The 27,266-nt window shown below is 46.3% G+C and overlaps 2 protein-coding genes across 2 annotated transcripts; one reads left to right on the forward strand and one right to left on the reverse strand.

Moving 5' to 3' along the window:
* Positions 1–415: 415 nt before the first annotated feature.
* Positions 416–16,038, reverse strand: dcst1 (DC-STAMP domain containing 1). The gene is made up of 15 exons (XM_032557833.1): positions 15,831–16,038; positions 13,186–13,260; positions 12,966–13,094; positions 12,022–12,161; positions 7,561–7,732; positions 5,516–5,659; positions 3,975–4,096; positions 3,728–3,885; positions 3,177–3,276; positions 3,009–3,104; positions 2,799–2,925; positions 1,853–1,969; positions 1,436–1,578; positions 1,124–1,240; positions 416–746 (listed from the first exon to the last, which is right to left on the reverse strand). Exons 1-15 carry the CDS (start codon positions 15,931–15,933, stop codon positions 651–653), a joined length of 1,839 nt encoding a protein of 612 aa, XP_032413724.1. The 5' UTR covers positions 15,934–16,038; the 3' UTR covers positions 416–650.
* dcst2 (DC-STAMP domain containing 2) lies at positions 15,960–26,647 on the forward strand. The gene is given in 17 exon segments (XM_032557854.1): positions 15,960–16,167; positions 16,287–16,298; positions 17,581–17,837; positions 17,914–18,075; positions 18,918–19,019; positions 19,159–19,353; positions 20,628–20,693; positions 20,761–20,974; positions 21,652–21,809; positions 21,880–22,044; positions 22,112–22,279; positions 22,427–22,527; positions 24,601–24,740; positions 24,823–24,947; positions 25,978–26,071; positions 26,270–26,374; positions 26,467–26,647. Coding segments are annotated over 17 exon segments (2,331 nt in total). The 5' UTR covers positions 15,960–16,042; the 3' UTR covers positions 26,609–26,647.
* The last annotated feature ends 619 nt before the right edge of the window (positions 26,648–27,266 follow it).

The following is a 27,266-nucleotide window of genomic DNA, read 5'->3' on the forward strand; positions in this document are numbered from 1 at the left end:
GCAGAAAGAGGAGCAGTGAACTCTTCCTCTTCCTCCATGAGTGGCGCAGTCTGAGTCCACAAGTATTCATACACCACCAAACTGCAGAGTTCTGCTCCGCTTCAGGTAGAGGACCAAGACATAGAGAACACATGGCAGCATCATGCTGTGGGACAGATGGTGGGGCTAAATCAGAACATTCTGGGCACAACCCCTGCAGGAGAGCTTACTGGGGTCAAGGGTCACCTTCCAGCAGAACAACAACTCAAAACAAACAGCCAGAGAGAGATCAGTGGCCTAGTCAAAGCCCAGACCTGAGCCAATCTGTGGCAGGACTGAACTGATGTTCAGAGACGTTCTCCATGTTTTACTAAGAAATGAGGAAAAGTTCAGTTGGTGTGAAGACTAATGGTGGTTTCAAACCCTGAACTCTGACTCAGATCAGATCTGTTGTTTTATTTATTATTGAGTCATTTGGTGCGGCCTGTTTGTTCCGAAGAGCCTCATAAATATGGCTGACATTCCAGGGAAAGTTGTCATTCTTCCAGATGATTTTCTTTGCATCACATTTATCTCCGGTTTCGGTCTCCAGTCATGAAGGAGGAGGACGCGTTTTATCTGGGGTGATGAACGTTAGTGAGAGCGTCTCCAGGCGGATCCCCGACTAGCTGCTAGCTGCTAGCGTAGTGAGTCTCATCCTGGTCTGAGGCATCCTGTCGGGGGTGGCGAAGGAGACGGCGCCCCCACCTGGTCAGGCGCTGAAACATCTGCAGGCAGAGAGCAGAAGAAGAAGAAGCTGGAGTACTGTCGATGACACACTGCAAAAAACTAACAGCAATAATTGAGTTTGTTTAGAATGTCAGAGAAAAAATTTGGTTGTTCATTTTTCAAAGTCATATTTTCACCATTTTATTCCTACATTTATAAATGTCAGAGTTGCAGATTTAATATTTAGCTTTCAAATTAAATATTTAATTAGGAAAATATTTTTCTGGTGAAATATTTAGTTTGGAATGAATGAATAACATGGAGACTGTTTTTCTCTACAATGTGCTAAATAAACCAAATTATTGCTGTTAGTTTCTTACAGTGCAACTTGACAAACGGCTCAGTCTGACAGACTGAAGGACGACAACATGCTCACCGTCCTCGTCCCCGTCCTCGTCCTCTGTCTTCGGCTCATGTTCATCTTCCAATTGGGGGACGACAGCCGTCTGTGGAGCTGCAGGTTGTAGAGGAACAAGACGCGCTTCTTCTCCCTCTGCAGAGACAGACAGGTGGACAGAGAGACAGACAGGTGGACAGAGAGACAGACAGGTGGACAGAGAGGCAGACAGATGGACAGAGAGGCAGACAGGTGGACGGACGGGTTTCTGTTTTGTCCAGTGTCTTTGCGTCCTCGCTCTAGTTAAATCTAGTTTTTAATGATGGACTCAGGTGCTGTTGGTGTTTTTACCTTTGGGTTGTAGAAAGCTGCGATGACGTGGCGCAGGCGGTTGGTGTAAACCTGGACGCAGCTGAACAGCGCCACCACCAGGACTCCGCCCACACACCTCGCATACACTTCAAAAGGGAGGCGGGAGGGGGCGGACATGCATGCTGAGGAGGAGGAGGAGGAGGAAGAGGAAGTGAGTTCAGATGCTCTTTACAGTCTGCAGAGGGAGGAAGCTGTCGCCCCCTGCTGGGTGAATGTGTGTCCAACATCCTGCAGCCTGCACATACTGGTTTATTACCAGCAGAAAAACCAGTTTAAACAGGGCCAGAACCAATACAGACCACAGGGCCAATTCAAATCCAGTTCACTTCAGTATGATTCAGTTCCATATGAATCAGTTCAGTGTGATTCAGTTCAGTTCAGTGAACTGGGACTCACCGCGGTTGTCGCTCTGGACGTTCGTCTCGGAGGAGCTGTTGAAGCCAGAGATGGTGGTGCGCAGGAGGCGGGCCATCATGGTGTCTCCGCCCACGCTGATGTCGATGTGATGGCTGCCTGCAGGAAGGGGGCGGAGCCTCTGACTGTCAGTCTGAAGCATTTCAGATTTGATTAATGCAGATTTTTCACTGGGTCAGAATAATAGCTAACTTGGACTTTCTGTTTCCATCAACAAATTTCTGTTGTTCTGGTTGATGTCGCACCGCTCTGCCCAGCAGAACTGCTTAAGTTCACTATCACCAGTTTAAACCGGTTTGAACTGGTTAATTAAATTTTTCTTCCAGCTGTTGATTTGAAATGTAGTTAAAGTTTTGGGAGGTTGTCCTCCTCCTTCATGATTGGATCCACTGCCAGAGGTGGGTAACATACATTTACTACAGTAACTTTTAAAAAAATATATTTTTATTACACCGTACATTTTACTGTTACTTGAATAACAATATTCCCAAATATCGCTACAGTTGCCAGAGTAAAATTTCTGGCTACTATGCTCACAGCCACTGATATGCTAATAGTGGAGCTACTTTTTTTTAGCTTAGCGCAAGTCAGCAACAGCGTTATCAAAACTCAACAACTATAAAACTGAAGCCGTAAGAGAAAGGTCTGATTCAGAGAATCCTTCCTGAAGCGCTAACCACACAGCTAGCTGCGTGACAAAGCGTCACAGACACACGATGGCTATAAACATGGATGAAGTTAGCGCTGAACACCGTGTTAGCACATCACTTTAGCATTAGCAGAACTAATGTTTATGATTAGCACTGTAGCATTAGCACAGCTAAATCTTTCACTTGCTGTGTTCCGAGGTTTTCTCAATGGACCAGATCAATCGGACCGTGTGTGTGTGTGTGTGTGTGTGTGTGTGGGCGTGGGTGTGTGTGTGTACTTGTGATGTTGAACTGTGTGAAGGTGTGTCTGCTGATGATGTCCAGGACGTGGAACAGGGAGAAGTCGATGACCAGCAGGACCACGGCCAGTAGTGAGATGGCCAGAACCTGAAAGCCTCCTGAGGCCTGCAGACACAAGCAGAACCAGCTGATGATGAGGATGAGGATGATGACACCTGGCGGTTTCCGTGGTAATGGAGGCTGCTCACCACTTGTATCAGCTCCTCAGAGTTGATCTTCGGACTCATCGGGGCGATGAACCGTTTTCTCTCCGACTTTCTGAGAGGAAGCAGGAAATGTTTCCCCTGAGAGGAAAGAGGAAGAGTCAGTGAGCCTTCATCACTGTGATGGTGATGAAGAGGAGGATGAGGTGGTACCGCTCGTCTTCTGCGCTCGTCGATCCGTCTGAAGTAGGAGGTGATGTAGACGTTGTCAAAAGAGATGTTTGTCCTGTAGGAGCGGAGGTACTGCACCGCCCTGAGGAGGAGGAAAAGGAGGAGGAGGAGGAAAAGGAGGAAGAGGAGGATGAGGAGGAGGAAGAGGAAAAGGAGGGAAAGGGGGAGGAGGAGGAAAAGGAGGAGGAGGAGGAGGGAATGGAGGAGGAGGAGGAGGGAAAGGTGGAGGTTGAGGATGAGGAGGAGGTGGAAAAGGTGGAGGAAGAGGAGGAGGAGGAGGAAAAGGAGGAGGGAAAGGAGGAGGAGTAGGAGGAGGGTTAGGATGAGGAGGACGAGGACGACGAGGAAGAGGAAGGAGAGAAGAGGAAAAGGAAAAGGAGAGATGAGGATCAAAAGAAAGAGGAAGGAAAGAAGAAGAGGAGAACCTAAAAGAGGAGGAGAAGTAAAGGGGGAGGAGGAAGAGGAGGAAGCAGCAGCAGTGATGATGAAGCCAATGTTACTGGTCAAACTGGTGATGAAGGTGTGGATCTTACTGGATGAAGACGGTGATGAAGGTGAAGGATAGCACCATCTCCAGGACCTTCATCCCCTGTTCCATCCTCTTCGTCAGGCGCTGGAAGGATTCCTTAACGGACTCAGTGAAGACCCGGTCCAACTGGACTCCGTCCAGAACCGACTGCTGCTGCTCCTCCTGCTGGACGGCAGGGGAAACGCGTCAGTTTCACCGGGTCTGGTGGTTCTGGTGGTTCTGATGGGTCTGGTGGTTCTGGCGGTTCTGACCTGGACGACGACCCGGGCGCGGAACTCTCTGGAGAGACGGTCCATGGAAACGTTGAGCCGATCGTACAGCTGACCGAAGTTCCTCTCCACAGGAATCTGCTCTCTGCACCACGGAGTCATGACTGAAGGACGGGAACAGAGCCGTTAGAAACACAGACAGTTACAGGTCAAAGGTTAAAGGTCATCACTCTGAACCAGTATGGCTGCTTGGAAGGGTTGAAGGTGAAGATGCTACTGCTGCTGGACGCGTTTTCCGATGGTGGACACGCTTCTGCTAAGCGCTACTAAAATTTACCAAGAAACTCACTAGAAAGTCAACATATGAGAGAAAAGTTAAAGCACCAGCTGAAGCAGAAATCAAGTAGAACTATAAACAGAAACGGTTTTCAGCCTCATTGCAACAGTTAAAAACTGAAAACATATTTGCAAAGGATGTTGCCATAAAAGGGATCTTGCTTCTTGTTACCGGAAGCGTTTGGAGAAGTTTGGCGACTCTGGCACTGTGAGAGGAGCGTCACTCTTCTTCACAAAGCTAATTTTTAGTTTAGCACTTTAGCATTTTTGCTAACTTTGAAAACATTTAGCGAACTTAGCTTCCCCTAAATACAATTTTAAATTCCAAACCATTAGTTTCCTCGGCTGTTTTGTAAATGTTCATTAGCGTTTTAGCATTAGATTCAACTTTCACTAAATAATGTGTCTGTGTAGCGCTTTAACGTTAGCTTCTACTAAGTACCATGTTTGAACTGCTCTTTAGCATTAGTGTGCGCTAAATATCATGTTAGTGCTGTGTGTTGTGCGTTAGTAGAACTCACCGCTTTGCTAACTAAGATGTTTGCTATACTGACCTGAGTACATTTTGACATCTGTGCTGAAATTTTGGTTGCAAACCGTTAAGAATATTTCTAGTAGTTAGATGTTTATATTCATGCTCTTATTTTGAAGTGGTTGAAGACAGCAATTTCATTTCCTCTTCTCATGTTGTCTCATTTTTTAAAAGAAACTTTGCAGAATAAATGGCAAGAATTAAAACAAATTATGAAGTACACAGACAAATACACAGACATGCACTAATTCACATTTAGCAATTGTTTTGAGAGCGACTTCACATTCTCCACATAAACAGCTTAAAGTTTAAAAATCATAAACTAAGGTTTATGATTAGTGCTGAAAGTTTATAAAACAGGCAAATAAATTAGTGCTTTAGAAGTTATTAGGAAAAATTAATTTAGGGAAAACTAAGCATGCAAAATGTTTTCAAAGTTAGCTAAAATGCCAAAGCGCTGGGCTAAAAATTAGCTTGTTATTAGTGGAATAGAGGAATTGTGCCCTCCACTGGCAGAACTAAAATTTGTAATTAGTGCTTAGGGTTAGCACAGCTAACGTTTTAGCTAGAAGTGCCCACCACTGTGTTTTTCGCTAATGCTAGCCAAACTGGAGGCTATTATGCCTCTTTCTGCTTCTATTTCAGGTTAAATGAATCAATGTGTAAAACAGTCAGCAGAAATAAGTTTGAATTTACTTTTTATACAGAAACTCACTTCTCATGACGTCACACAGGAAGTCGAATTTCATTGAAATACAGAGGATGTGGTTGATGATGGGAACAGGAATGGCTTTCATGCACTCACTCCACTTCTGCCTGAACCAACCAGCGCAGCGCCGGATGCCCTCGTCCACCACACCTGAGCACAGAAGGGGGCCAAAATTGCAACGTTTGTAACTTTTTCAGCTGCTGTGTTTTGCATTCACACTGCACTGTGTCAAACGATCCAAACTAACTGAAAACCCTGTTCCACCCGTCGCCTGTGGGGGCGCTGCACCAAGAATCACTGAAGAAGACCAGTGCAACTTTCTAATTCACAAAATTTAAACAAAAATGAAGTGGTGTCAGATTTTAGCTTCATTGTTACATTACTACTTTGCACATCGCCTGTTAGCTGCTAATGCTAGCGACGCTCCTGCAGGCGCCGTTACGACGCAGTGAGTCTGTCCGCAACACCAGGCTGTTCCAATGGGGGCTGAGCAGGAATCTGTCACAAAAATGATCGCAGTGCCTTAATTTCTTACCAGATTTATATAAATATGGCTTAAATTGAATCTTAGGAATGTTTTGATATGTAAAATATGTATTTTCCCTTGATATAAATCTATAAACAGTTTGGTTTCTGTCAAGAAGCAGGAGAGGACTTTATATTATGTAATATTAAATATTAATATTTAATATTACATAAAAGCCGCTCTTAAAATTAGTTTGTCAAAATGTAACAAACCATTACTCTTAAACTTTATGAAATATGTCATCCTATCCCTATTTGATGATTGTTAGATTCAAACAAACGAGGCAATAAGAGAAAATAAGCTGATAAACAGTAAAACAACTTTAAACCATTTATATTACGCTTTTCCTCACTCTCGGTACGCAGACCCGTTGCCATGGCAACCGGCACAACATCTCCCGCAGATCAGAGAGTAATATATTACCCAGAATGCCCTGTAGTTAGCTTCCTGCTTTTGGAGCGGTCTCCGATCCGCTTGCGTTCACACTGCTGTCCAACCGTTTCAGCCACTTCAGCCGGACCGAGGCCGAGGTTTTCAGGAGGTCAGAGTTCGCTTTTTCAGTCCGCTTTGGAATTCAATTTGCATTCACACTCCCCAAACGAATTACTTTCTAGGCAAACAAATTACAGTCTGATTAAAATGGACTAAACAGGGTGTGAATGCACCCTAACAGAACCGGCCTAACAGAACCGCTGGTCTGGACCAGGTTACAGATGGAGAAATGACCACTGGTTCCAAAGCTTCATATTTAGGAGTAAGAGACGTTCCTCTCCTAGCGCTCATGCCTCCCCAACAAGATGCCGCCCTGGGCAGTTGCCCATATTGCCAATATCAGAAACCGCCACTGGAAAAACCCCTGAAAGAGTCTTTGAACTACAACAGAGTATTAGGGGCCAGACTAAGAGATTTTTTTAAATTACGAGAACAGAGTTATGATATTATGACAATAAGTCATAATAATGGGCATAAGAAAGTCATAACATTTGTAGAAAATGAGAAGCTTGTGGAGTCATGAAGACGTGAGCAGCTGGTCCAGTTCACGGCTCTTTCTTCTTTTCAGTTGTTGATCAATCGATTCAAAGTCCAATAATAATCTGAAGCTGATGTTTGAGCAGATTAAGGTTGTCGTGTTTGTAAAACTGATTCCAAAGTATAACTTTACAAGATCGTCTCAGTTAATGTGATTACTATATTATTTTCATGTTGGAGTCATATGACTTTATTCTCTTAATATGAGGAACCAGAACGAGTTTCTTCTGGTGTTATTATGATTTTTTTCTCATTCTTTATATGTTTGTTTCTTGTTCTGGTCCAAACACTCCATCGTAGAAACCAGATCTGGTGATAATATATTCCATTATTGTTTATAAAACACTCTTTTTTCTGGTTGTTTCCTCTAGGTGGCGCCCTGGTTCCAACGTCTTCTTCTGTCCCGCCTTTAAAAATCGGATTCAGACAGAACGTGTAGCGTTTGCAGAGACCCAGGTCCAGAACCGGGTCCAGAACCAGTTGCAGGTTGCCTCACCGTCACAGCGCCTCCTAGTGTTGGAGGCAAACTGCTCCTGAGTGCTGTTTCCCCGGGCAGCGCCGCCGGGTTGGATCGGATCATATCCGTACTGCAGCAGAACTTCGTCTCGGACGTTCTGGAACTTCTTGTTGATGTCCAGAGACTCCGACTCAAACTCCACTTTATCTTTCTGAGAGGAAAACACAGAGACAGATCCGTTACAGAGACCCGGCAGAACCTGGCAGAACCCAGGAGAACCCAGCAGAACCTGGCAGAACCCCGCAGAACCAAGCACAACCCAGCAGAACCAAGCACAACCCAGCAGAACCAAGCAGAACCCAGCAGAACCTGGCAGAACCGGGCCGTTCTGGACTAATCGATGGTTCTCAGGTTGGGCAGCTTTATAATTTAAAAACTTTTCGCCCAAAATAAAATAGACATGAAGCCGGATATCCAAAGTGCGGCTCAGGGGCCGCTGGCGGTCCATGGACTGAATTTGCGGGGCCTAAACATGGAGGCAGATCGGGCTGGTGGCAGACGCACATGGAGACGTTTTGTTTTTAACGAGGGCAGAATCATCCATCCATCCATCTTCTTCCGCTTATCCGGGGTCGGGTCGCGGGGGTAGCAGCTTCAGAAGGGAGGCCCAGACTTCCCTCCCCGGCCTCTTGTTCCAGCTCTTCCGGGGGAATCCCGAGACGTTCCCAGGCCAGCCGAGAGACATAGTCCCTCCAGCGTGTCCTGGGTCTTCCCCGGGGCCTCCTCCCGGTGGGACGTGCCCGGAACTCCTCACCAGGGAGGCGTCCAGGAGGCATCCTGACCAGATGCCCACCTCAACTGGCTCCTCTCGATGTGAAGGAGCAGCGGCTCTACTCTGAGTCCCTCCCTGATGACTGAGCTTCTCTCTAAGGGAGAGCCCAGACACCCTACGGAGAAAACCCATTTCGGCCGCTTGTATCCGCGATCTCGTTCTTTCGGTCATGACCCAAAGCTCATGACCATAGATGAGGGTGGGAACGTAGATCGACCGGTAAATCGAGAGCTTCGCTTTTTGGCTCAGCTCTCTCTTCACCACGACGGACCGGTACAGCGCCCGCTTGACGGCAGACGCTGCGCCAATCCGCCTGTCGATCTCCCGCTCCCTTCTTCCCCCATTCGTCAACAAGATCCTGAGATACTTGAACTCCTCCACTTGGGGCAGGACACCCCCCCTGACCCGGAGAAGGCACTCTACCCTTTTCCGGCTCAAGACCATGGCCTCGGATTTGGAGGCACTGATCCCCATCCCGGCCGCTACATACTCAGCTGTGAACAGCTCCAGTGAGAGCTGCAGATCACGACCTGATGAAGCCAACAGGACCACATCATCTGCAAAAAGCAGAGATGAGATCCTAAGGCCACCAAATCGGATCCCCTCAACACCTTGGCTGCGCCTAGAAATTCTGTCCATGAAAGTGATGAACAGAATCGGTGACAAAGGGCAGCCCTGGTGGAGTCCAACTCTCACCGGAAACGAGCCCGACTTACTGCCGGCAATGCGGACCAGACTCTGACACCGGTCATACAGGGACCTGACAGCCCGTATCAAAGGGCCCGGTACCCCATACTCCCGGAGAACCCCCCACAGGGCTCCCCGAGGGACACGGTCGAACGCCTTTTCCAAGTCCACAAAACACATGTAGACTGGTTGGGCGAACTCCCATGCACCCTCCAGGACCCTGCCGAGGGTGTAGAGCTGGTCCAGTGTTCCACGACCAGAACCAGAACCACCCTGCTCTTCCTGAATCTGAGGTTCGACTATCCGACGGACCCTCCTCTCCAGGACCCCTGAATAGACCTTGCCAGGGAGGCTTAAGAGTGTGACCCCTCTATAATTGGAGCACACCCTCCGGTCCCCCTTTTTGAACAGGGGGACCACCACCCCAGTCTGCCAATCCAGGGGAACTGCCCCCGATGTCCATGCGATATTGCAGAGTCGGGTCAGCCAACACAACCCTACAGCATCCAGAGCCTTAAGGAACTCCGGGCGGATCTCATCCACCCCCGGAGCCTTGCCACCGAGGAGCTTTTTAACCACCTCGGCGACCTCGTCCCCAGAGATTGGAGAGCCCAACCCAGAGTCCCCAGGCTCAGCTTCTTCAATGGAAGGCATGTTGGTGGGATTGAGGAGGTCTTCGAAGTACTCTGCCCACCGGCCCACAACGTCCCGAGTAGAGGTCAGCAGCACACCATCCCCACTATAAACAGTGTTGGTGCCGTACTGCTTCCCCCCCCCGAGACGCCAGATGGTGGACCAGAATCGCCTCGAAGCTGTACAGAAGTCTTTCTCCATGGCCTCTCCAAACTCCTCCCACGCCTGAGTTGTTGCCTCAGCAACCACCCGAGCCGCATGCCGCTTCACCTGCCGGTACCTATCAGCTGCTTCCGGAGTCCCACAGGCCAAAAAGGCCCGGTAGGACTCCTTCTTCAGCCTGACGGCATCCCTCACCGAAGGTGTCCACCAACGGGTTTGAGGGTTGCCACCGCGACAGGCACCGACAACCTGGCGGCCACAGCTCCGATCGGCCGCCTCGACAATGGAGGCACGGAACACGGTCCACTCAGACTCCATGTCCCCCACCTCCCCCAGAACGTGTTCGAAGTTTTGCCGGAGATGGGAGTTAAAGCTCCATCTCACAGGGGATTCCGCCAGACGTTCCCAGCAGACCCTCACAACACGTTTGGGCCTGCCAGGCCTGACCGGCTTCCTCCCCCACCACCGGAGCCAACTCACCACCAGGTAGTGGTCAGTGGACAGCTCCGCACCTCTCTTCACCGGAGTGTCCAAGACATACGGCCGCAGATCCGATGAAACAATGACAAAGTCGATCATCGAACTGCGGCCTAGGGTGTCCTGGTGCCAAGTGCACATATGGACACCCTTATGCCTGAACATGGTGTTCGTTATGGACAATCCATGACGAGCACAGAAGTCCAACAACAGAACACCGCTCGAGTTCAGATCGGGGGGGCCATTCCTCCCAACCACGCCCCTCCAGGTCTCACTGTCATTGCCCACGTGAGCGTTGAAGTCCCCCAGCAGAACAAGGGAGTCCCCAGGAGGAGCACTCTCCAGTACCCCCTCTAAGTACTCCAAAAAGATTACTCCAGAGGGGAAGTAATCTGAACTGTCGTTCGGCCCGTAAGCACAAACTACAGTCAGGACCCGTCCCCCCACCTGTAGGCGGAGGGAGGCTACCCTCTCATTCACCGGAGTAAACCCCAACGTACAGGCGCCGAGATGGGGAGCAACAAGTATGCCCACTCCTGCCCGACGTCTCTCGCCTTGGGCAACTCCAGAGTGGAAGTATGTCCAGCCCCTCTCAAGGAGGCTGGTTCCAGAACCAGAGCCATGCGTCGAGGTGAGGCCGACTATTTCTAGCCGGAACCTCTCGACCTCACACACTAGCTCCGGCTCCTTCCCCACCAGAGAGGTGACATTCCACGTCCCAAGAGCTTCTGCAACCGAGGATCGGACCACCAGGGCCCCCTCCCTCAGCCGCCACCCATCACACAGTGCACCCGACCCCTTTGGCCTCTCTCACGGGTGGTGGGCCCATGGGAGGGGGGACCCATGTTTCCTCTTCGGGCTGAGCCCGGCCGGGCTCCATGGGTAAAAGCCCGGCCACCAGGCGCTCGCCATCGTGCCCCCTCTCCAGGCCTGGCTCCAGAGTGGGGCCCCGGTGACCCGCGTCTGGGCGAGGGAACGCCAAGTCCAATGTTTTTGCTCATCATTGGGGTCTTCGGGCTGCGCTTTGTCTGGTCCCTCACCTAGGACCTGTCTGCCTTGGGTGACCCTACCAGGGGCATGAAGCCCCAGACAGCATAGCTCCTAGGGTCATTGGGGCCCTCAAACCCCTCCACCACGATAAGGTGGCAGCCCAGGGAGAGGGGGCACCCTCTCCTTGGGGTGAATCATTTCTGATCAAATAAAAATGACTAGATATTCTACTTCCTGTTTGACTTCACAGTAAATAATCCCAACTAAGCAGATTTTCAATAATAAATTAATACAGTAAGTCACATAAATCCTGGTCTAATTGCATAGAATACAATAAATACATTCTATTTTTTAAATTTATATCCATATTTTAATAAGGCAAACAAGTAAAGCCCTTCTAACTTTAAGATGTGGAATAATTTATGCGTCGCTAACTTTTAAAAAATTTAACAATTTACTGCTTAGTTTATTGTTCAGCTTGGGAAAAAATATAATACAACTTTTGATTATAGTTTTTAAAATGATTAGATTTTTAGTCCTATAAGTGCTTCTGACATGATGATTGAGGAAAAGTTTGGACACCCCTGCATTAATCAATACATTTGATCAGAAGCTTCCTGATCAGTTCCACTTATTCATTCCCTGTAAACTGAGTTTTTATTCAAAGCCTTCCTGTTATGTTGCAGTGACCGTTTGTGTACCTGCCGCCCCTCCCTCACCATCAGTTGCTTGGCAACCAGCAGGAAGGGCCTGGCGGCCAGCCGCCACAGCACCCTGCTGTGCTGCACCTGCAGGTCCAGGTTGCAGCTGAGCGACAGCGCCGCCACCTCGGCGTTCCGCTCCGTGTTGGAGATCGGACCTGCAGATGGAGAGATGGGACAGCGCAGCAGGTCACAGATACGGAGCTCAAGCAGGGCCAAAAAGATTGTTCAAAAGGAAAAAAAACCCCTGAAATCTGAAAACTTCTTTTAAGTTTCAAATATTTTTTGTCAGTTTCCAACTTCTTTCAGTTTCAAAACTTTTTTCTGCTTCAATTGTTTTTTATTTTTGAACAAACTTCGTGGTGCTGGAATGACGGAGGCTCACTGCAGCACAGTGACACCTAGTGGTGCAGAAAATGTTTGCACAACTCCTGAGATTCGCTCATCTGGAGACAAAATTATGGAGGTAAATGGAGATTATGGAGTTCAACCAAAAAAGGGAGCATCAAACAAACTTTGAGAATCGCAGCCAGAAACTTTGGCTGTCAACCAAAAAATTCTTCATGGGCAAATAAAAGTTTATGTTCTGCAAATAACTTTTTCATTTCATAAGACAAAAATGAGTGATTTTAATTTTTAAAAAAGTTGTTTAAAAAAGCTTTTTTTGTTTTAAAAAAATCATTACAATTCAAAAAGTTTTGAACACAATTTTATGTTTTTAAATTGAGATTAGTTTTTTTTTTGATTGAATAATTGTGAAACAAATTTACCTCCATATAAAATAATTTCCAGGATTGTGGTGAAAAGATGAAGGAATGATTTACAGACCAGCCAACGGGTCAGAAATTACAGCAGGAGAGTCTGGAGAGTGGGTGTGTGTGTGGGCGTGTCGGTGTGTGTGGGTGTGTGTGTGTGGGTGTGTCTGTGTGTGTGGGTGTGTGTGTGTGTGTGTGGGTGTGTACCTCTGTACAGAATCATCACAATCATAACCATCAGGTAGGAACGACCACGAGAGCCGAGGATGCTGGGTAACGTGAGGAGGATGGTACATCTGAAGGACGAGGACAGGAATCCACCTACGATACACACACCTGAAACACGCACACACACGCACACACACACTTGTGTTCACCTGATCAGGATGTGGTTTAAAGGAGGAATGTGAGTCTGACATCTCCTCACCGACAAATGCAAACCCTACTGCCAGCTTCAGGTCAAAGGTCAGCGGTAAGTTGTGGGCAAATCCCAGGTACAAAACTAAAACATAGAAAACAACAAAATAGATTTGATTACTTTTTAAAAATCCATCTTTATGAGATTCGGAGTGAATAGTCTTTATTTTCCTCCTTAGACGTTTTAGCTGAGTACTTTAAAAGTAATTTTTGTTTTTTCATTTGTTTATGAGTATTTCCAGTGTTTTCTTTTTATGTCTCTATAACAAAATGTTACATATAAACACACATTTCCTCTGCAGTTCATCCATCCTGTTTGCATCTCAAAAGAACCATCATGATCAGTACAAGAGACGGTTTGAACTTTCTTCTTCGCTGGGAATCTGGGCTTTACAAGCATACACTGAAAACAGAGAATGAAAACCTGCTTAAAAAATGTTCATTTGTTACATGTCATCCAATTAAGTTTATTCAGTTGTCATGTAAATAAAGTATGTTTGACAAACCTAACTGGATGACATGTAACAAATGAACACAATTGTTCTTAAATTGGAGCTCCATTCTCTTTTTTTCAGTGTAATTCTGAAAAACTCAAATAATTTGAGTTTTTGATTCATTAATCATCTACGGAGGCAGAAAGCTGCCATCCAGACAAAAGGGAAGTCAAGTGATGTCAATTTTGGTTGTGAAAATGTTTTTGTTGTAACAATAAATTCTTCATGTTTGTACAACATATTTTGATGTCCTTACAATATATATATATATATAATTATAACACTAGAAAAAACCTTTTAATAATTTTACAATGTAATATTTATATTGTATGAACGTGATTATTATTGTGCAAACATAAGGAATAAAATGAAAGTAAAATAATTCACATTCAGTAAAATACAGTACTGTGTTCAGACAACGAACGGCATCATGTTTTTAATGTGAAAATATTATTAGACAAACAAAATAATTTCTATGTTCTACAATATATTTCTTCGTGTTCAATAATATATTCTTTACACAGTAAAAATGTAAAAACCCAGTAAAAACACAGTAAAAACCCATTTCGGCCGCTTGTATCCGCGATCTCGTTCTTTCGGTCATGACCCAAAGCTCATGACCATAGATGAGGGTGGGAACGTAGATCGACCGGTAAATCGAGAGCTTCGCTTTCTGGCTCAGCTCTCTCTTCACCACGACGGACCGGTACAGCGCCCGCTTGACGGCAGACGCTGCGCCAATCCGCCTGTCGATCTCCCGCTCCCTTCTTCCCCCATTCGTGAACAAGATCCCGAGATACTTAAACTCTTCCACTTGGGGCAGGACACCCCCCCTGACCCGGAGAAGGCACTCTACCCTTTTCCGGCTCAGGACCATGGCCTCGGATTTGGAGGCACTGATCCCCATCCCGGCCGCTTCACACTCGGCTGCGAACCGCTCCAGCGAGAGCTGCAGATCACGGCCTGATGAAGCCAAAAGGACCACATCGTCTGCGAAAAGCAGAGATGAAATCCTAAGGCCACCAAATCGGATCCCCTCAACACCTTGGCTGCGCCTAGAAATTCTGTCCATGAAAGTGATGAACAGAATCGGTGACAAAGGGCAGCCCTGGCGGAGTCCAACTCTCACCGGAAACGAGCCCGACTTACTGCCGGCAATGCGGACCAGACTCTGACACCGGTCATACAGGGACCTGACAGCCCGTATCAAAGGGCCCGGTACCCCATACTCCCGGAGAACCCCCCACAGGGCTCCCCGAGGGACACGGTCGAACGCCTTCTCCAAGTCCACAAAACACATGTAGACTGGTTGGGCGAACTCCCATGCACCCTCCAGGACCCTGCCGAGGGTGTAGAGCTGGGTTTTCTCCGTAGGGTGGCTGGGCTCTCCCTTAGAGATAGGGTGAGAAGCTCAGTCATCCGGGAGGGACTCAGAGTAGAGCCGCTGCTCCTTCACATCGAGAGGAGCCAGTTGAGGCTCGGGCATCTGGTCAGGATGCCTCCTGGACGCCTCCCTGGTGAGGAGTTCCGGGCACGTCCCACCGGGAGGAGGCCCCGGGGAAGACCCAGGACACGCTGGAGGGACTATGTCTCTCGGCTGGCCTGGGAACGCCTCGGGATTCCCCCGGAGGAGCTAGAAGAAGTGGCTGGGGAGAGGGAAGTCTGGGCCTCCCTTCTGAAGCTGCTACCCCCGCGACCCGACCTCGGATAAGCGGAAGAAGATGGATGGATGGAGTAAAAATGTACAACTTTTTGGTTATAACGTGACACTAAACTATTCAAACATGAGGAGTATATTGTTGGATCTATAAAGTTTTCAAACTATATACAGTCATAATCAGCTGGTTGTATAAAAAAAGAAATTAAACCCGACTTTGTTGCTATGGTAACACATCTGACAACTGTCCAATATTTTAAAAATCTGCATTCAAAACCAGAGGGATTAGTTAAAAGAACAATGTTTTTTTAAAAAAAGGTTAAATTAATGAATGAAAAGAACTTTAAAACATCAAACACATTTGGAAAATAAATATAATTTAGTCAGAATACATAATGAATAAATCCTAAGAGCAATTTAGTAGCAATTATAAAAAATGAAAGAAAAAAAAAAACTACCACAAAAATAAAAATAAAAACATGTAGTTATTAAAACTCGGTTTACCTGAGCCGCCCGCCGCGCCGAACAGGCCTCTGCCGACCAGGGCCGTCCGGCTGCCCTGTGGAAGCCGGACGGCCCTCCACCCCACCGGAGGGACCCCACACATCTGGAGCAGGCAGCGGGCAGGTCTTCAGCGAATCAGGAAAGAGCTGAAGGTGTCTGCGGGTCAGGATGCGCCATCAGTTAAAAGTTCGGACAAACTGTTGGTGGTCTCCATGGCAACCGGTTTCAGTTAGTCTGAAATGAAAAAGATGAGACCTGAGGAGGAGAAACGACACCTGCTGAATGGGGACATCGCTGTCCAGGTGGTGAGGGGCGGAGCCACACGGACACTGAACAGGTAGTTAGCATAAAGCTACAGGTTAGCATCTAACACCTGAAGACTACTTAGCATTACGTTAGCGTCTGGGCAGTCACTGAGGATACCTGAAAAGGTAGTTAGCATCGGGGCGTCAAAAGTCACCTGAACAGGTACGGTCCCCCCCTGGCGGTGCGAGGGTGGAGGTGATGTGGGGTCGGTTGGACTCTTGTAAACACAAGTTAAAGTACGTTTCCTGAAAATGTTCCTCAATTAACTGATAGAACATCTGATTTAATATTCTAAAATTACGTGATCGGACAGATAGAAGTATAAAATTATGTGCAAATTCTAATATTTTAAGGACTAAAGAATGTAAAACGGATAAAAATATAGTTTAATTTTTCATTACAAAATTACAAATTGAGGCAGAAATGAACATGTTTTGCCATAAAAGTTTTGAAGCTTCTTACAGGTGGTTCGAAATCCTTGCATGACAAAAACAAATGATGAATATTAATTTACAGCAGGAAAATAAATGAAAGGTTTAAAAACAATGAAAATAAATCAATGTTCCAGTTACTGAGAGCGCCTTGATTTAAAGGAACTCAGTGTCCTTCAGAGTCCTCCTAGTCGTTGATTTTTCATGTTTCTGGAAGTTTGTACCAGATGTGTGATGCATAGAAGCTGAATGCTGCTTCTCCATATTTGGTTCTGGTTCTGGTTCAGAACCTGAAGACCTGACGGGTCCGAAAGGTTGACATAATGACAACAAATCTTTAACGTACTAGTATGTGTGGATTAGTTTCCCTAGATCTTACTGAGACATTAGCCCTTTACTCCTGGAAATGTTGAGGTGATAGAAGGCCGACTTTGTAAATGTCTTTATGTGGCTCTGAAGGTTCAGGTCAGAGTTCATCACTAAACCCTGATTTCATCATGATCTCTAGTTTCCAGCTGTAATCACTGAAGCTGTCTGAGTAAAGATAACAAGTTACTAGCCAGGTCTAGGTAGCATAGTGCTAACAGCATCTTGGCAGCCAGAAGACATCTGAACAAGTAGCTAGCATAAAGCTAACACTTAAGACAGTTGCAGTGACAGCTGTTGATAAACTGTAAATAGATTATCTGAGGTTTCATGCAATTTGTTTAGTTTGACATCGTTATGCCTAAAACTGTCCCACTGCTGATATCCTTCGGTCAACAGTGCTGAGGCAGTTCATCTGATGCTAGCATACAGCTAACTGTTAGCTTAAGGCTAGCTAGCAGTCCAGGAACTTTTTCATTCAGTGATTTAATTTTTATTGCTGAAACATGGAGGATGAATTCCTCTGGATATGGAGCCGTGTTCAGATCCTGTTGGCGGATCCTAACTTTTCATCTCCACATGTTGGAGATCGTAGGTCTGGTGGCAAGAGAGCAAAACCTAATGGACTCTGCTAACGGTACTTCCAGGTCCGTTGTGTGCGCTCGCCGCAGAAAGAAGAAACTCGGCCCCCAGCTGGTGCGGGCAGGGCGGAGCCTGGTGGCGTTTCTCTTTGGCCTTCTGCTGGCGTTTATTTATGGACTGCTGGGCTTCTTGCTGCAGAAACAGCCACTGCGGTTCTGCGTCAACTCCACACTGGTTCTGGCAGGGCTCATCGCGTTTGGCATGGGGCTGTCAATAGGTTTCCGGGCCAGCATCATGGTCATGCTGCCCACCTTGTTCTCAGGTGAGTCAGAGGCGTTCACCTGAATCTATCGGAGCTGGACGTTGTCAGTAAGCTGTCCGGTCTTCTTCTGGTCCAGCACGCGGCATCCTGATCCTGTATGTGTCGGCGGTGGTGTCCGGGCCCATGAGGAACACGATGGAGAACACGGAGCGGGCCGCTGCCAGCCTGCTGTGTAGTGCCGAGCTGGCAGCCAATCAGACGAAAGAGCTGATGCAGAAAGCGGCCACGCCTCTCTTCTGTAAGACACGCCCCTCTCATAGAAATCATCTGACATTAATGGGGCATATCCTGCTTTAAAATCCTTTTGACATCTAAATCATTCAGTGGTGGTCTGCATAAAGTGGAACGAGACCATCAACGGTAGACTTGTTCATCCAGCCTTACATGTTATAGTCAGAAAATGCTACCACCACATGAATGAACACAATTGCTAAACATGGCAGCTTAGTTAGCACGTTAGCTAACGCTAGTGCTAAAAATGTCACTGAATGCATTTGGATCCTGTATTCCTCAAGACAAAAATGACAGAAAACTTTGCCAAACTGTTTATGTAATGATGCTATTCAAAGTGAATGGTTTTGTCCCCAAAGACCTTAAGCTAGCACACAGTGCTAACATAAGCAGAGCACACAATGCTACTGCTAGGACGGCTAGGACGTCATACCAACATTAACTGTGTGCATTAAAACACAGCAGTCGCACATTTTGATTTATCTACTGATAGCTTCCTTTAATTTGACGACAAAATGGCTGCGAGAAATAAAAATAGCGGAGTCAAGGAAACTAGTTAGCTTGAAGTTTCTGACCTTGTTTAGCTGTTCCGCAGCAAATAATGTGACATAATAATTCAAAACATAGAAGAGAGTAGAGAAAGCTGAACGGATTGAAAAATATGACCCAAACAGAATATAAAGAGATCTATGTATCACGACTGAACTTTTCTGCACGACAAGTACACAACAAAATATATTTAAAGGCTGAAAAGTGGATTTTGTATGATAAGTCCCCTTTAAAATGAACTAAAAATATTTACACAGGTTCTTCAGAATAAACTGAATAATGTGTTGGGTTTGTTTGCAGCTGCCATTGATGAAATCAGAAAGATCAGCAGAAACGCGTACGCCGTGGCAGGAAGAGTCCAAAACTTCATCAATACTCTGATGGACAGCGTCCGCCATGTTGGTCAGTCATCCTTCTCTACACCATTAGACAACAAAAATATGATCAAAGGTCCTCCATCGTTATCTTCAGGTTTTTCTTTGATTCGTCTTTTTGTTTTGAAGTCTGTTTGTGTAAATTAACGTAACCTTTGACCCCACAGCGCGGACCCTGAGGAACGTCCTTCACTTCCTGGTGGACATTGGAGACATCTGCAACGATAAAATGGGCGCTCCGTACAGGAAGTGCCGGGATCTGTTCGCCCAGGGTCGGAAAGACTGCAACAACCTGCTGAAGGAGTTCAACTTCCTTTGTGAAATCGTAGACGCCTTCCTGCCGCTTTGCAACCTCGCTCGCGGTGCGTTCACTGACATCACTTCCTTTAAATAATTGCTTTCACCTAGGTGCCTTTAGTGCCAAAATTAAAACTATTGTTCACCCAGCAGTGGCTACTTCCTTGTAGCAGGAGGCTATGTCCATTCTGAAGCTACTGATCTGATTAATGAAAGACACTGGTGCTAGCTGAAGAAAAGGAAACCACTAGCTAGCGTTAGCTTTGAGAGGTTAGTGCCTGGCAAAGCTAGGCTGGTCACCCACTGCATTTCCTACTTCCTACTGCCTAACACCAGTTTATCCAAGGCTAATGCTAACCAATATAAGGCTAACACCAGTTTATCCAAGGCTAATGCTAACCAATACAAGGCTAACACCAGTTTATCCAAGGCTAATGCTAACCAATACAAGGCTAACACCAGTTTATCCAAGGCTAATGCTAACCAATACAAGGCTAACACCAGTTTATCCAAGGCTAATGCTAACCAATACAAGGCTAACACCAGTTTATCCAAGGCTAATGCTAACCAATACAAGGCTAACACTAGTTTATCCAAGGCTAATGCTAACCAATACAAGGCTAACACCAGTTTATCCAAGGCTAATGCTAACCAATATAAGGCTAACACCAGTTTATCCAAGGCTAATGCTAACCAATACAAGGCTAACACCAGTTTATCCAAGGCTAATGCTAACCAATACAAGGCTAACACCAGTTTATCCAAAGCTAATGCAATAAACAAAACAACAGAAACAACACACTGCAAAAACTCAAAATCTTCCCAAGTATTTTTGGTTTAGTTCCCAGTGCAAATATCTTAGTACACTTGAAATAAAGCAAAACTAAATCATAAGTAACTTTTCAGTTTGTTTTAAGTCAATATTTTTTTAATATTGATGAAAATTGATCATTGATGGCAGATTATTGGCAGAAAAATGTCTTGTTATAAGAAATTTATCTGCCAAGGGAACTGGAACTTTTTCATCAATGTTAAACAATTATTGACTTTAAACAAGCCAAAAAGTTATTTGTAAGTTAGTTTTGACTTATTTCAGATGTAGTAAGATACTTGCACTAGAAACTAGATCAAGTTTACTTGGTAGGATTTAGTATTTTTACAGTGCAAATAAAATGAATTATGAAATCTCTGTAAACAAAATGGTCCAAAGCAGCAGGCTGAAAACTTTCATCATCCAGAGACGAGACAAAAACAATAAATCTTGCAAATTGAGTTTAATTAATTCATCATGTGATTAACTGATTTATTGATTATCATGAATAATTTTGGTGTGTTTCAGCCGGAGAGCTGTTCTGCATCATCCCGTCGTACGTGGCGTCCCACCTGAAGCGGCGCCTGGCGGAGCGTGAGTGACCTCCGCCTGCAGCTGCCGCTCGCCGCCGCCGCCGCCTAACCGCTTTCGCCTGTTTCAGCCACGGTCGCCGCGTTCAGGAAGCTGATGCATGAGTTCGACTTCAACCTGTCGTCCACGGTTACCTTCGAGGTGGACGCCAACGCCAGCCGCACGCTGCAGCAGGTCTCCCAGCAGATCATGGCCGACATCTCCGCTGACCTGCAGAGTTTCCAGACGCTGACCAAGCTGCTGGCCTACACCAACTTCCTGCTGCTGGGCTTGTCCTTCCTCAGGTCAGAGGTCACCGCTCGGCTGCACTCAGCCTCAGAACAGATAACGTGTCAGTGGCGTCAGTTTCCAAAATGATTTAAAAAATTAAATCTGAAAAGTGTGGCATGCCTTTGCATTCAGCTCACCTGAATCAACAGTGAAGAACTTTTGGGGTTGTCCTGTCAGTTTTAAATATCTACAGACTTTTCTCTTTATAAAGCAGCTTAGATTAGATGGATTCAGGTCTGGACTTTGACTAGGACGTTGTGGAAGTCTCAGGTATTCTGCATTTTCCTCCATTATTGTCCAGGCGTATAGTTGAGTTTTGGTTTTCTTCCACTTCCTGTCTACTGGTTGTTCTCTAAATAACATCTGAGACCAGAACCAGAAGCAGAACATCTGTGCTACATTTCATTTAGCGCTATCTCAAATGCATGCCGCACTTTTTAGATTTTATGTGCAAAAAATGTAGAAAACAAGGTTTAATTCTCCTTCCTCTTCAGTTTCACTGCTTGTTAAATAAGATCAAAGTGTGACGACACATGAGAGCTATTTATAAAATAGATGGTGCCAACCTGTGATAAAACCCTCTAGGTATATTATAAATTATATTGTAGTAGGTATATTTTTACTAAAACTTCTGTACATTAGGGTGTGAATACTGTTTGTTGTGTGTGTGTGTGTGTGTGTGTCTGGGCAGGGCGTTGATGTACCAGCGCCAGTACCTCCGGGATCTGCGCTTTGATAACTTATACATTAGCGCTCAGTTTAGACAGCTGGACCAGCAGGTGGCGTCGGAGGGCGGAGCTTCGGTTCTGCCGCTGACGCGCAGAGAGGCGCAGACCTACGTGACGCCACGTAAGAACCGCCGCTTCAGGTACCGCTAACCAGAAGGCGCAGCAGCAGCTAACGCTGCGTTTCTCTGCAGTGTCTCTGCGCCTGACACAGCAGGAGCGGCGCGGCATGCTGGTGCAGATGGCCTCCGTCTTCAGGCACCTGGTGGCAGGCGGCCTGATCGTGGTGATGGACTTCCTGGTCTTCTGGATCGTGGACCAGGTGCACCACCAGGTGGAGGTGGACGTGGTCGCCAGAGGTGAGGCGTGGCGCGGTATGAGGCGGCGTTGTTGTATGGTCTCCATGGTAACGGCGCGTCCTCTCAGCCCCTTACCAGGTAGCGGTCCAGGTGAACGGGTCGGGTTACGCCTCAGACATCTTCAGAGACCTGGTGGCGTCTTTCAACGTCTTCCAGACAGGAAACATCACCGTCATCAGCAGGAAGTGCCTGGTGCAGCCGCAGGAGCCCGACCACAGAATCAACTTCCTGCTCGGTACCAGAACCAGAACCGGACCAGATCCAGAACAAGAACCGGGACCAGACCTAGAACTGGTCCCGGTTCTGGTTCTGCAGACTTCCTGCTGGGTATGGCTGTGGTTCTGGCTCTGGTTCTGATCCAGTTCTGGTTCTGGTTCTGCAGGTTTCCTGCTGGGTATGGCTCTGGTCATCTCTCTGTTCAGAGGATTCGTTCAGCGCCTCAAACGGATCTTCTGTGCTTTTTATTATCCGGATCAGGAACAGGTACTGAAAACACTGCTGACCGTATGGAAGGCTATCCATGTCAGAAAATAAAGAACGCTGCAGAAAACGTCGACTGGTTCCGGGTCTCAACTGACCGGCTGCAGTTAGCAATAAATCAGTTTAAATCATTTTAAATTAAATTTTCTTTCAGCTGCAGCAGAAATTTTGAACATATATATTGAAATATACTCCGACTTCCTCCCACAGTCCAAAAACATGACTGTCAGGTTAATTGGTCTCTCTAAATTCTCCCTAGGTGTGAATGTGTGTGTTGACCTGTGTGTCCCCATGTTGCCCGGCGACAGACTGGCGACCTGTCTAGGTGACCCCGCCTCTCGCCCAGAACGTTAGCTGGAGAGGCAGCAGCTCCTCCCGACCCCATGAAGGACAAGGGTGTTAGAAAATGGATGGATGGATATTGAAATATTTATTTTACTTATCATGCAGAGAAAATTTATTTTTTTTTGGTGGTTTTGTGAACTGACGGTCTGACGGACACCCTCATCACTTTCCTTCTGTTCTTGAGCGTAGCGCTTAACCGCAGGAGCGTTAAATATTTACAGTTTTTGTCACATATATTAATATTCCTTTACCAAATAGTTTATTGTATGGATTGTGGCCTTTCTGGCTTTCCGTAGAAGTGAGGTTGCTGTTAGCATTCAGAGGTTTGTTTATCTGCAGCTTTACAGAAGCAGATCTAGGCTGGGTTTACCGGTAAACCGACTGCAGTTCAAATCAAACATCTGGCAGCTGCTCCTTCCTGTTCAGTCTGGACTCTAAACAGGAAGTTAGCTTGTAACATCTGAAGCTACACTAACATCAGTTCCTCCAAGTGGGAGTCGCTAGCAATAGCTACCTGATGGCAGGTAGATTTTGGTAAGCCCCGCCCCCTCCGGCTCTAGCTGAGCGTGTTTTTGAAGCTTTCTGCCTCCAGATGAAGATCAGCTGCTGTGGGTGAAAGGTCGCGGAGCAGACCGGCATGTGAGGAATCTGGAGCAGGAATGTTGGAGGAGGAAGCCGAAGGCAGGTCTGAACGTGACCGAGGCGCTCCGAGGTTTTAACTGGGATTTAACTCATTTAAATCGGATTATCACAATACTTTTCCGTGATATTCCCAAACGTTCCAGCCTGTAGAGGGAGCAGGAATCTCCATCTGAGGGAAACGAAGCTCTTCATCATGTGGCCTCCTCCTCATCGTCCTGCAGGGCTTCAGGTCCTGAAAGTCGCGTTGCGTTCCTGCTGAAGTTCTGCTCTCTGAAACGGTTTCAGGTCCTTTTGGCTAAAATAGTGGAGCTAATTTTTGCTTAGTGCTTTTGCTAACTTTGAACACGTTAACCAAATTTAGCATCCACTAAATAAATGTACTTTATTCAACTTCCAGTTGAGTAAAGTTTGACATCTATGGTTAAGTTTTACTGCTCGACTGTTAAGAATCCTTCTAGTAGTTTCTATGACGGACGCTCCCATCAGGTTTTTTCCGATCATCCATGATTCCGATCTTCCCATCACCTCTATTGGATGTTAATTTTTCGCTTTAGGTATAAATGCTACTATGTGATCTGGCAATAAATTCACCTAATTTAGACATAAAATATACAAACACTTGCAGGCAAAATGCAGCAGCTACTCAGTCCAGAGGACAACTGAAAAACACAGATACAGACACAGACTGTCAAGAAAAAACGACCCTGTTCCTGAGTCTTAGCACAACTAGCTTTTTCGTTAGCAGTGTCTGTAACCCAGTCAATATTCTTCCTCCTCCAAACGTCCTGAACAAGAAGTGGAAAAACATAATGCTTCATGATTTCCCTAGAACTAAAGTCTTTCCTTCTTTAAATGGTTAAAGTTGTAGTTCTGAACCGGAAGTGATGAGCAGAAGCAGCAGATGTATCCGTCATGCTGCGGGACAGAGGCTGATGTTCCAACATGGCCTCTTATCTCTCCATGCTGCAGAAACGGGCCTGGTTCTGGTCCCTGCCGGATCCTCTTCCCACGCTGCCAGAACACGGCGACCCGAATCAGAGAGCAGGAACCTGAACCTCCATGTGACCGGCCCTGCTTTGTGTTCTGCAGGAGAGGATCCGGTTCCTGCACCAGCACATCCTGAGCGAGAGGCTGTCTGTGGGCCGGGCCCTCAGGAGGTCTGCGATCCGACACCTGGCCGACCGGGCCGCCGGCGCCGGCACCAGTTGTATGCAGGCGCTGCTGAGGCGGTACCTTCATTCCACCAGATAACCCAGATTATATCCAAACCAAACTAAATATCCAGCTGAGCAGAAATGTTTGTGTGTCCAGGCTGCCAGGTGGAGCCTACCTGTCCTCCCTCACCGGATCCTCCTGCCTCACCTGTCTGGGCTGCAACGAGCCCGTCAGGCAGAAGGACGACCAAACCGGCGTCTGTGACGTCTCGGGATGCTCAGGTGACAAACAGACTGTGGTCCATCAGAACCGGGTTCGGTCCGGGGTCATCCTGCCGGGTCGTGGGCTGTGCTTGGTTTATTTCGTCAGTATTGACGGTGGGGATTTTGTGTTCTGAGTTTAGATTCTAATGATGTCAGAACCAGAACCTGGAGAAGATCGGATCAACTCATACTCCAGAAGTCGCTGCCAAAACTCAGCAGCAACAATTTGAGTTATTTAGAGAAAAATGCAGGTTCATTTTTCACCAACTAATCATTTTTTTATAAATGTCTGTTTCAAACTAAGTATTAGCTAGCTAGCTGTTCAGAAATATTAGCTAATTACATAACTAGCTAGGTAGCTAACAAGCTAAATATTTAGCTAGTTACTGTTGAGACGCTTATCAAGGACAAACACTCGCAAGCTTTTACACACCTGGCATGTTTCACTTTCACACAAAGGCCTTTGTAGAAATAGAAACTTTAGCTGATGTAACACATGAGGTGATCACTGGGCGTGTCTTAGATATAAGGGATGGATCGTCCGTTTTTGATCAGATGCTGTATAATTTCGGTCATATTCACTTCACAACAAATTAGCCTGTGAGGGTAAGCGTCTCTCTTTTTACTAGCGCTAAAAAAGAATAAAAACAGTAAACTCTGGTTATTCTGTGTGGCTGATTTCCTGTTCGTGTGCTCACACGCTTTTGGTCTGTCGAGTTTAAATCACAACACTACATAACTAGCTAGGTAGCTAACAAGCTAAATATTTAGCTAGTTACATAACTAGCTAGGTAGCTAACAAGCTAAATATTTAGTTCCAGTGTTTTCTAGATTGCTGTTAAGTATTTTATTTAAAGCAAAATATTAAGTTAGAAGCTAAATATTTATCTTGTAAACTAAATATTTAGTTTGAAAGTTTGAATATTAATATTTCATGCTTCAGCTGCAGTTCAGATGTTTCTGTTTGTTTTCAGTGACTGACCTGAAAGTACCAGAAAATCCCAGCAGAACCTGAATGCATCTTGACTCTGGTTCTGATGTTTTCCAGGCGTTTTCTGTCGGACGTGTTTCCACAGCCTAGGAAACGTGTGCGCCGTCTGCATTCGACCTCTGACCTCCCAGGAAGACGGCGAGGAGGAGCTGTGAGTGTCCCGTCAATCCAGAACCGGCACCAGAAACACCAGTAGAACCAGAACCACTGACCGACCCAAACCACTTCTAAACCCGACAGAACTGCAGAAAAATGGCAGAACCATCAAATCCGACCCAGAACCAAACAGACCTCCTGGTTCTGACCCGGTTCCTCCTGGTTCTGACCCGGATCCTCCTGTTCCCCTCAGAGACTCCAGTGACGATGAGCAGCTCCCCCTGTGGTCCGAGGCCCTGAACTCGGCCCGGTCGGCCCGGTCTGACCAGGACAGCGGCGACTACGTCAGCGCTCCCAGGTAAAAACTCGTCCAGGTGAAGCTCCTCCCACTTCTCTGTTCCTCCATTTTAAACTCCTGATCGTCTGTTTTCCCACTCTGTCTGCCGTCAGTGAAGTAGACATGGCGTACCAGGACAGGTCCGGGTCTTCGGACTCCGACAGCGACTCCTACTCATCAGAAGCCCTCACTGAGATCCGAGTTCAGACTCCGGGTCGTCATGGAAACCAACAGTCTGGTGTTGCAATAAACTGAATGTTATGAATAATAAACATATTTTTACCTTCAGCTGAACTCCGTAGTAACGACCCAACGCTGCCACATTAAAACATTATTTTAATCCTCCTTTTATAAACTCCTGGAGTCGTTCAGGTGGATCTGGTGGAAAATCCCGGATCTGGACCCATTCAGTTTGTTTTGTCTTTTTAAGAATTCAGACATTTAATAAACAAAAAAACATTTAACATTTCTTAAGCTTAGCAGCTACAACAACTTAACGAAGAAGAAACGATCTGCACAGTTAGCTCTAGGAAAACAGCAAATACAGATTTTGTAAAGACTCAAACTGGAAAAGAGACCAGTAAAGTTAAACTGGTTAATTCACGCTACAAGCTACTAATGTTGCACCAGTTAAATTAAACCAGTAGAATCCTGACAGAAACATGCACAACATGTTCAGAAGGAAAATGGACGCCTTCTTTCAGTTTCAAAAAATATATTTTGAGCAAACTAATTTCTAAACTGAAAAAAGCTTGAATCTATGGAAGAGGATTAGAGACCTGGAAAAATATAAAAAGGAATTTTTACTTTTGATTTCAGAAGATTAAAGTCAGAATGATTTTTTTTTCAGTGGCCCTGATGTTCTTCCGTACTATGGAACAACATTTGGGACACTGGAAGAAAGAAAAAAAAG

This window comes from Xiphophorus hellerii, chromosome 3, assembly GCF_003331165.1.
Source record: "Xiphophorus hellerii strain 12219 chromosome 3, Xiphophorus_hellerii-4.1, whole genome shotgun sequence".
NCBI classification, from domain to species: domain Eukaryota; kingdom Metazoa; phylum Chordata; class Actinopteri; order Cyprinodontiformes; family Poeciliidae; genus Xiphophorus; species Xiphophorus hellerii.